The sequence below is a fragment of the Papaver somniferum genome, chromosome 7 (assembly GCF_003573695.1).
Source record: "Papaver somniferum cultivar HN1 chromosome 7, ASM357369v1, whole genome shotgun sequence".
NCBI classification, from domain to species: Eukaryota; Viridiplantae; Streptophyta; class Magnoliopsida; order Ranunculales; family Papaveraceae; genus Papaver; species Papaver somniferum.
Window position 1 is genome coordinate 21,696,058 of NC_039364.1, and position 10,940 is coordinate 21,706,997.

The 10,940-nt window shown below is 36.1% G+C and overlaps 3 protein-coding genes across 3 annotated transcripts; 1 reads left to right on the forward strand and 2 right to left on the reverse strand.

Annotated features, from left to right (window-relative positions):
* Positions 1 to 454: 454 nt before the first annotated feature.
* On the reverse strand, positions 455 to 4,208 carry LOC113294325. The gene is made up of 6 exons (XM_026542716.1): positions 4,191 to 4,208; positions 3,938 to 3,963; positions 2,805 to 3,090; positions 2,008 to 2,690; positions 657 to 1,427; positions 455 to 575 (listed from the first exon to the last, which is right to left on the reverse strand). The coding sequence occupies exons 1-6, from the start codon at positions 4,206 to 4,208 to the stop codon at positions 455 to 457; spliced, it is 1,905 nt and encodes a 634-aa protein (XP_026398501.1).
* A 1,071-nt stretch (positions 4,209 to 5,279) lies between these two features.
* On the forward strand, positions 5,280 to 5,995 carry LOC113293427. The gene is made up of 2 exons (XM_026542066.1): positions 5,280 to 5,571; positions 5,670 to 5,995. The coding sequence occupies exons 1-2, from the start codon at positions 5,314 to 5,316 to the stop codon at positions 5,889 to 5,891; spliced, it is 480 nt and encodes a 159-aa protein (XP_026397851.1). The 5' UTR covers positions 5,280 to 5,313; the 3' UTR covers positions 5,892 to 5,995.
* A 2,592-nt stretch (positions 5,996 to 8,587) lies between these two features.
* Positions 8,588 to 10,648, reverse strand: LOC113296664 (UV-B-induced protein At3g17800, chloroplastic-like). Its single transcript, XM_026544969.1, has 3 exons — positions 10,351 to 10,648; positions 9,665 to 9,978; positions 8,588 to 9,494 (listed from the first exon to the last, which is right to left on the reverse strand). Exons 1-3 carry the CDS (start codon positions 10,507 to 10,509, stop codon positions 8,708 to 8,710), a joined length of 1,260 nt encoding a protein of 419 aa, XP_026400754.1. The 5' UTR covers positions 10,510 to 10,648; the 3' UTR covers positions 8,588 to 8,707.
* Between the last annotated feature and the right edge of the window lie 292 nt (positions 10,649 to 10,940).

Genomic DNA, 10,940 nt, shown 5'->3' on the forward strand with positions numbered 1-10,940 from the left:
CCAGTACTCTAGTAAAAATATCAGTACATATCCCATTGAATAAACATTATCATTTCAATAACAGTTCTAGGAAAAAAGATATGTTCATTCCTGAAAATGAAGTTCATTTCAGTAAATGAACTGATACATATCCCATAGAGTTGATTTGGTAGGAAAAATACCATAACATGCTACAAAATATCAGTACATACATATCCAATAGAAATAACGTCTAAAAAAGGCATTTCTAAGAAGAAAAAAATGGAGTTCATTACAGAAAATGAAGTTCATTCCAGACAATGAAGTGCATGTCAAAAAGTTAAAAAAAAAAACAGTGCATAAGCAAACAGGTAAGAGAAGTTCATCAAACATAAAAAAAAAACATAAAGTTAAAAAAAAAGGTTCATGCATACTACTCCAGCATTAATACATGATAGGTAGCTTTGTTGTGGTTCCCAATCTTTTTGCAGTTTGATCACTTCATAGGCCTCCTCTCCTTCTCATAAGCACTACGAATGCGCTTCTTTGGTGGTCTTCTTGGAGGTGGCCTTGGAATACCAAGTAGGACTCTCTCTTCAGGTTCATACGCTTCTGGCCTGTCATAGTTGGGAGTGGGTCAAATTGCAGGAGCATACATGTTGCGAAAATGATTCGAACCAAAGTAAGGATGGATAAACCTCAACATCTCAATACCACTCATAGTAATAGCAGCAGTGGCGTGAGCACAGGGGAAACCAAACACTTTCCATCTCTGGAAAATGCACGTCATCTGCATCAGATCAACAACATGAGAGATAGGAGAGTGAACCTCATATATACCATTACCTGACTCCGTAACATCCCATAGACGCCCTATATCGACATGTGACTTGAGTAAAGCCTTATAGATGGGAGTCAAACTATCACTATAATTTCTACCGAGCTCACGCCTTTCTGCACTCATGCTCATAATATTTATCCTGATCTCATCAACAAGAGAAGCTGGAGGCAGATCCCTTTCACGATGAATCCAGTTATTGAAAGACTCTGCAATACTTGATGAGTGTGTCCCATACCTACATCCTAAGAAGAAAGCATTTCCCCAGTACTTAGGATCGATATTTATGATGTACTTGGCAACCCAACCACATCCTATGATGCACATCTCATTCAAAGCTGCCTCATATTTGGCAAGGCTGTAGCAGTATGCAGCTTTATGGAACAAATCCTGAACTTGTTTATACTTCTCATGTGATTTCTTGAAGGGGAGGTTATTCTTCAAATGATAGAAACAGTAACTATGAAAAGAGATGGGAAAATACTTGGGAATACTTTTCTTTAACCCTTCATGACGATCAGTGATAAAGGTGATTGGACGAGAGTCGACACAATGCTGCAAGTTTTCCATAAACCACTCCCACCCCTCAATGTCTTCTCCAGGAACTAAAGCATACGCAAAAGGAAAAAACCTACAGAAATGAAAGAAAATAATAGAACTAAAAAGTGTCAGTTCATTAAGAAAATCAAATGCATACAAAAACTTAACAAAAAAAAATGAAGGGTTCATTCTTAAAATGAAAGACCTTCTTAACAAAATAACAAACTAACAGATAATCAAAGCAACAGGGATACTTCATTTTATACAATGAATTATGGAATCTATATGTATAACTTTTCTAAATGAAGGGTTCATTCTTAAAATGAAAGACCTTCTTAACAAAATAACAAACTAACAGATAATCAAAGCAACGGGGATACTTCATTGTATACAATGAATTATGGAATCTATGTGTATAACTTTTCTAGACTTCATTTCAAAAATGAAGTCCATTTTATAACATGAACTGTAGAATCAATATCTGTAACTTTTCTAGGCTTCATTCCAAAAATGAAGTCCATTCTGTAACATGAACTGTAGAATCAATATCTATAACTTTCCTAGACTTCATTCCAAAAATGAAGTCCATTCTGTATAATGGACTGTCTGTGGAGAACTAATCAAAGTAGAAACTAATTAAAAAGAAAACAGTTAGTTATCCAGAAAATTACCTTGGTTCCCATTTACACCAGTGGCGGCCATCAATGTTCCCTTGAATAGTGAGAAATGTTGCATCACAGTAAAGCATGGGACGAATGAACCTGTATCCTTCCATACAGGCAGCAAAACATATGAAAAGCCTCTGAAAACGTTGAGTCTCTTTATCATATTCAAATTTAATATAACTGCCAGGATTGGTAGCCTTTATTGCTTCAACATACCAAACCAGATCTGTAAATTTTTTTACATCATCGCCATATATCTCTGCCTTAGATGCTTCCTTCCCTTTATAAGCATGGTGGTATTTTATGCTAATACCGTAACAACTCTTCACCTGAGCAACCATATCATTAGGCTTTATCGGCGGATTAGATTGTATTTGATCCATGAATAGATGTTTTATCAATTTCTTCTTCACAGGTGGATCCTTCAGCTTATAAGCACCACCACATTTGTGCTCCTTATTGAATTCCTTGATAGCAAAGACACTTTTATTGATATCAATTGGAATACAGTACAGATACCAAGGACAATCTGCATCCCTACCACACTTGGATGTGTACCTAAGTCTATCATTCTTAACCTTTGCAACTGTATAACCAGACTTGCTGCAATATTTGCTGACAGCCAAGCGAACCTCATCAACACCACCATGAAAAACTTGACCAACACCTTTTAAAAATATCCTCCCAACCTGCAGATAAAAGAGGTTTTACTACCTCGTGACCTTCCGTCAAGTATTTAATCTTTAAAGTCTCAGTGAACCCACTACATGATTCATCATCACTGAGCGACTGCGTGGAAATACCAGATGAATAGCTGGAAGCACCACCATTAGAAGCCTCAACAAACAAGTTAAAACTTGACATTCCTTTGAACAGGTAACAACAATTAGTCCTTGAAGAGAATAATCACAGTTGATGGCAGCTTTATCACAACTTTCGCCATCCCTAAATCTTATGCTCTGAGGAGTCAAGTTTCTCCAATAATCACAAACATGTATTTTGAGGTCACACATCATCGTATCTAAAGTAACTTCCAATGGAATACTATTCCCTTTGTAGTACACAACTGCATAACAACTCATACTGAACCTGAAAAATGAACACGCACAACCAAAAATAGTTCATTATTGGAATGAAGATGAAAAAAAATAGCCTTCATACAATAACATTCTAACAGATAAACAAGCAGCAAGACTACTTATTCATTAAAGAATTCATTCTAAAAAATGAAGTCGTAACATAATAGCACTAATAGCTTCTTCCTTAACAAAATAAAGAGTTCATTCTAACAAATGAAGTCTTAACAGAATGACTTCATTCGTTAACATCCTAACAGATAAACAAAGCAGCAAACAATACTTCTTCCTTGACAAAAAGAAAGAGTTCATTCTTGGAATGAAGCCGTAACATAATAGCACTAATAGCTTCTTCCTTAAAAAAAATAAAGATTTCATTCTAACAAATGAAGCCTTACCACAATGACTTCATTCATTAACATCATAATAGTACTAATAGCTTCTTCCTTAACAAAATAAAGAGTTCATTCTAATAAATGAAGCCTTAACAGAATGACTTCATTCGTTAACATCCTAACAGATAAACAAAGCAGCAAACAGTACTTCTTCCTTGACAAAAGGAAAGAGTTCATTCTTGGAATGAAGTCGTAACATAATAGAACTAATAGCTTCTTCCTTAACAAAAATATATAATTCATTCTAACAAATGAAGCCTTAACACAATGACTTCATTCATTAACATCATAATAGCACTAATAGCTTCTTCCTTAACAAAATAAAGAGTTCATTCTAACAAATGAAGCCTTAACACAATGACTTCATTCATTAACATCATAATAGCACTAATAGCTTCTTCCTTAACAAAATAAAGAGTTCATTCTAACAAATGAAGCCTTAACACAATGACTTCAATCACTAACATCATAATAGCACTAATAGCTTCTTCCTGAAACAAAATAAAGAGTTAATTACAACAAATGAAGCTTTAACACAATGACTTCATTCATTAACATCCTAACAGTACTTATTCCTTGACAAAGAAAGAGTTCATTCTTGGAATTAAGCAGTAACAACAGAATGACTTCATTCGTTAACATCCTAACACATAAACAAACAACAACACTATTTCTTCCTTGACAAAGAAAGAGTTCATTCTAACAAATGAAGCCTTACCAGAACGACTTCATTCATTGATCTTAAAATTCAAAAAACATACTAATCAAAGAAAAACTTAGTTGATCTATAGAATTACTTCAAATCAAGGAAAGGATTAGCGAGAAAACTCACCAGCAACAAGAAGAATTCAGATCAAAACCAAAAAAACACCAATCTCCGAATTTGTGGTTCCAAAAACTCAACTCCAACCGAATAAATCTTCAAGGAAAGCCTCGAAACTTCAAAACAACCGAATCAATCTTCAAAGAAAAGCCTCGAATCTTCAAAACAACCGAATCAATCTTCAAAGAAAAGCCTCGAATCTTCAAAAGATCTGTAATTCCAAATCAACCTCCGTAATCAAATTAACTCTGAAATCAAATCAATCTTCATAACCAAGTTAATCTGCTGTAAAATCGAATCGATCTTGGTATCAAGAACGAAAATGAGGAAGAATTTCTGCAGCGAAATCGATCTTGGTATCAATCTTCGTAAACCCTAGAAGAAGAAAAATCTGCAGCGAGAGAAGAAATTCGACAGGAGAGAGAAAATAAAGTTGTTTCTTGTTTATATATGTCGGTAAAAGGACCAAATAATAAAATTTAGGACCAAATTATAAATTGAGCACGTGCATGGGTGTTTTGGTAAGAGAAAAAGAATATTTCGTGTGAGTGGACAATATCCTAGGACCAAACTATTATATTTAGGACCAAACTATAATTTATAATTCCAAAAAGGACCAAGCAGACAATTGACTAGGTCAACTGGACCAGACTCATCCTAATATATTATTTATAGGACTTACTAGTATTTCCTACAAAAACATTCGTTTGTACTATTCATATGATCCGCTGGATCGTCTGATTTCCGTGTTTATGGGTGTCGTTAGATCTTCTCAGTTTTGCAACACTTATAAATGTACTAATGTGGTGAAACTGAACCGCTGCTGAAAATTTTAGATACCAGATAACGCTCTCAAATATTGACCCATACCACCTCTCCTTCCATATGAGCGTTGTGTATCGACGTGCAAAATCACGTGCACTCTACTTATACAGGTAAAAAGAATTTTCCCCGGTAATAAACACGGAAGGGGGTAGAGAAAAAAGTTAGGGTTTGGAAACAGGAAAAGCAAGTAGTAATGTCTTTCAGTGCCACTCCACCACCCACTGTTCCAAATCCGCCACCACCACCACCTTTGCCTCCTCCTCCAGATATCATGCCAGAATCTTCATCAAATATCGGTTCTTTAGTCCGTAAGAAACTGGCCTTGATTTCCATCTCACCAACCTCTACCGCTTCTACTTCCAAGCGCCGCTATCAACAGGAAGATAACGAGATGGTTGTAGATACTCCACCACCAAAAATCATCAAGATCAGGGTCGGCGGGATGATATTTGTAAGTTTTTTTTTTTTATCAGATTTGTTATTTGGTTTAACTTATTTACAGATTAAAGTAATCGATATTTTATGTTTTTGAATCAATTTTGATCGCAGGGATGGGATGTCGTATGTGGTTGTAAGGTGAATTACCGCATTGACAGAATAAAGTCCGAGTATTTTAGAGTTTCTGACGGAAAGAAGACTACTATAGATGTACCATTTTCCAGGGAGCATATTAACTTCGATTGTCCCTGTGGAGGTCGGTGCGAAATAAGTATGAATGTGAAGAGACATCGAGTAACAAAGAAGAACAAAAAGGTAGTGAAGAAAAATTAGTGCATATCATTGTTATAATCTCATCTGCAAAAATAAATTTAAATTATAAAGACTTCTTTTTGTTAAAATGGTTGATAAGAAAGATTAAAATTTGTTTGTAGTTAGTTTCAAACTTAGGTGACGGATTTGATTTCCAAAAGACTGTACTTCCTTGGAGAGGCACCTACCTACCAAAAACCTTTACTTTTTTCAACGACTAGGCATATCTAGCAGGTATTCTTTGTAGAATTCTGGCACTCTAATTTCAATTAGCAAAAGAGAATATCGTCATAAATGGCTTTAGTTTTATGTTTCATTTATTGCCCCTAAAGTCCATAGATTAAGAAAAAGAACAGTACCTTCATGCAGTATTTAATCATTATCTGCAAGTCCATTATTGCATAAATAGAGAAGAATACAGTTGATAATCAATAATTAACCCGTAATAATAATGCAATAATAATCGAAGGCCAGTTGAAAATGGCACATAAAGTCATAAACCACCTGCAACCGACTATGATTCCTACATAAAACTAGTTTATCTATTCTGAACAATTATCAATAAATGTGATCCATTCTTATAATAATAAAATAAATGAATAAATATCCTTTCTTCATCCCACTATTAAGTGCCCTATTTGCTTTTACATTTTGTCTCACTAATAAGTGACCTATATCACTAAACAAGAAGATATTTCTAAAATTATCCTTTTAGTTAATTATAAGGCATATAAAAAATATGCGTAATTTAATAGGCATGTTTATATTCGTTACGTAAGTGTTTTAAAATGTTTTTCAATGATATGAAGTTTGCGAATATCCGTGGTGTAGTGTGATAGACAAATAATTTCTAAATTTTATTAGTTATTATCCATAAGGGTATAATTATAAAAAAAAATTTAAAACTACTCTTTTCCTTGTTTGCCTTAAAAATTGTGCGAATTTAAACTGGATCACTTAAAGGAGGGAGTAATTTTTTTCATTGACGGGTGAAATTTTTGATGCTCTTCACATCGGTCCGTTCTCAGATGCATCATAGATGAGATTGGCGTACTATTTTTGCTGAGCATGTCGACGCATCATGCCTCAAGCCTGATGCGGCCGGCCAGATTTCCTACGCACATTTGCTCGCACACAACATTCAGTGTACGATATTCAAGGAATCTTTTAGGGTCCTATGAAGTATGACCTACGCCTACCTGTTTCCTTTCAAAGTGGTAATTTAACCAAAATTCCACGTTGAATCTCTTACCTGAATTGTATTTGCTTCTTTTTCTTTCCGTTCATACTTTTATGTTGAAAATGAATGATGGATTTAAGACTTTGAGTCAACTCAGAGCAACTGCACTGGTGCGAGTATAACCAAAGATCAAAGAGGAAAAAAAAGACCAAATTTTGAGTTTAGTCTGGTGTGTGACGTTACGGTGGAAAGACTAAATTTGGTCAGACGTACATTATACGTTCGCCTGGTGTGGGGCGTGGACTATACCAACACCTGATTGGGGAGATTCTAAAAAATAAAAAAAATAAAAAAAGTGGGGCGGAGGTATAAAGCCCGCCCCACTAAAATTGTTTTGGAAAACAAAGAATAGGGCGGGGTATAATGCCCGCCCCATACAAAATTAAAAAATAATAATAATTGGGGTGTAGACTTCGCGTACGCCCCATGTGGAGCGTAGACTTTACGTTCGTCTGATGTGGGGCGTGGACTATACGTCCGCCTGGTGTGGGACGTGTACTATACGTCCGCCTGGTGGTGGGGCGTGGACTATATCAACGCTCGACTATATTTGGGTTTAGTTTACTCTGGATTTTAGTCGTCGATCAAAATTTGATCGATAGTACGTTCCACTACGTCTGTTCAAAAGACCAAATATTTGGGTTTAATCGTCCACTGTGGACGCTCTCATGGAATACTTCCCCAAACGAAATTCTTCCACCAACTACGACCCTGCTACGCACCCCCACTCACACCCCCACCATTTCCCCACATTAGGTGTCATCACTTCCCTTGTTCTGGAGCAAACAGGAGGATCCATTAGCATTGGATTGGACAACACGTCGCCGAGGAAATATTTGAGGGCAAATTTTTTTGGAGGTGTAAAGCATTTTCGCACTAACAGTATGGCACAGTCTAGAAACAAAAGAGTCAAATCACTGGAGGATATCTCAAGGTTGAAAAGCCAAACTTAAAAAAAAAAATTCAATCTAAAGTCACTTCCGACTAACTAAGAGGAAAGGTCGTGCCATTGCTTTTGTCCAAAATCTAATGATATGATATTCGGATTGATAGAATTCCAAATTCTCAACCTTGATATAGAATTAGGTAGGACTTTTGAAATGGGTTCCAGACTTGGCATCATCATCCCCAAAGCAAACTTTGTGTAGCCACTATTGCTAAAGTGATGCACCCACAGTAAGATAGCCGTACTAAAAACTCTTTACACCATTGCCACTTGAAATTGTCAAATTCAAGCCAAAGCGAAGGTTGTTGAATCTTGACCGAACACGATACCACCCACCCCACTATTGAATTGTTGTTGCATATTTTACCAGTTTCTCCCATGTAGCCCACAGAGTCTTTGAATCTTGTTGAATCTGGTCAGTTTGAGTTTTGTGGCACAAGATATCTTTGGTTGGAGTGGGTTTTACTTTCTGAAATTTTGTTGAAGTGGAAAAACTAAAACCTTTGGTATCTATCTTGAATAATGCTGTAGTTGAAGGGACATAAAATTTCTAACTAAATTTCATTCATATTACTAATATACATTTCCTTTAATATTTTTCTATAAGGAGATTTTTGTAACAGATTCTGGAACTAAAAAATTCTTCCTAAATCAATTATCCTTCAATCTGTACACAGAATTTACATATTCTTCAACATCCCAAAGGAAAGAACCAAAAGCAGTAGCCTCCAAAACTAATCTCTTCATGCTCGAATTTGGGACAACAATCGCATCGCCATTCTCAGTGTCTTCCCCCTGCTCGTTCCCAAATAAGGCCCATGTATGCTTCTCAATCAGATTTACGGCCTCCTGGGATTTCAATTTTGCACATCTCTGCAGAGTCTCTGAATCAAACCCCATAACGTAATTCCTCAAGTTAGTATTTGTTTCTACACCCCGTGGTTGTTGACAGGACGAAGTCGATCGTCTGTCTGTAGATTGGCCATGAACAGCAGCGTTATTCGCTTCTGCTGGGAAGAACTCTGAGAATCCAAGTGAAGGAAAGTCTTCGCACATAAACGCTAGACTTGATTCTAATTGGTGTCTCAGGCATGCAGACTTCAGGAAGTAACCATACATGATGGAACTGGCGTAAAGACGGCCAAGTTGAAGCCTACTGGTCTGATACGTGATCCTATTACCTGTTGTATTTGATTTCCATCTCCAACCTAGAATTGTAGTAAGATGCTCCTTTATCATATTCTGAACTTCTAAGCTGTGAATTGATTCAAGCTCACACTGTTGTGATGGCCATATCTGTAGTCTTCCATTATCAATGAAGCTAGAGATCTTTGGAACCATTGGAACTTTTAGTTCGAAGAATTTCTGAACGATTGACATGTACATGACATCTTCAACCGCAGTTTGGCACTTGTCTTCCTTCATTTCAGCAATCCTCCTATCGGTTATCAAATTAACCAGTTTAGAATTCGGAACTCACAATAAATGTTTTAAGGGTAAAAGTAAAACATAGATCAGGAAGTAACTAATAACTAATCTCTAATCAATAACTAACATATAGCTAATTTCAAAAGTAAATGCTTTCAATAAATGACTAAGAAAACCAACCTGTGAAGATCAGACTCCTCGGAACCCAAGCTCTGATCTTTGCGTGCAACTGCACCATCTCTTTCGGCGACTAACTCATCGAGTTGCTCAGCCACCGCAAACGGGAACAGGTGTCGTTGGTTCAGTAATATACCCCTTAAGAATTTTCCAGCTGCTGACCTTGGTTCAAGAGGGGTAGTACCACCAACACCAGTGAAATCACAAGGACTAGAATCTGTTCCTCTTGCATATGCAGAGGTGACAAATTTTGGGATTTTCCTTTTGAAACTACTTTCAATTGTCCTTCTTTGAGCTCCACAGATCTTAAGGGCACCCTAGAATCACAAAAAAACTTAATCAGCACAAATTACTAGTTTTAATTAAAGGGAACAACGGCTACATTAATCCCAAGTATTTTTAGCAGATAAATGATGATTAGCAAAGTTTAGTCTAATTTTCAGAATTGTATTGAATTCTGCTAGCAAAAATCCAAGAACCAACCACACTGAATTTATAAACTGAATCTAAATCAGGAAATAAATTCCAGTTAAAATAAATATCTAATTGCTTAATTTCTTTATCGTTTCTTGCTGGTAGTTTGGATTTGATTTTTTCAACTAGATTTGCAAAGAGAAACTGAACTGGTCCTCGGTAGGTAAGGAAACTAGGTTAAAATAGAGAGATTAATGGAGAAAAATATGACAAACCTGTGTTGATTTCAAAGAAAACGAAGAAGAAGAATCAGAGAAGAATCCAATCTTAGCAAAAACCTTAAGATCTGCTCTTCCTCCCTTATCAGACTTCACCACATTGGGTAAAGCTTCAACAATTGGGGTGATTCTTTTGTATGAAGCACAACAGTCCATCAACACTTAAAATTCCACAGTTAGTTGAAATTGATTCAAATTAGGCTATCAATATCAGAAAAAAAAAAATTAAGGATTTGGAAAAAAATTCTCGATGAAGAGGGTTCGTGGTGATGAATATAACATTTACAATTTCCTTTGTTTGCCCGTTGTTTTATAGATGACTTTTCGGAAAGTGGATGAGACCGACAACTTTTGTTTTGTGAATCTGTGGGGGCCTTTTGAATTGTTCTTTCGGTGGGGGCCCGTCTTAACTGTCGACAAGAAATTATGTACCCTTTATTTTTATTTTTTTCTTTGATACTACGAGAAAATTCCTGAAAAATTCCTGGTTTCTATATACTACTGGCACTGGCAGATACCTGGTCCGGCTAAACAGTCCAGAAAATGCAACATTGTTAACAGAGGTACCAGTTTACTGATATATGGGT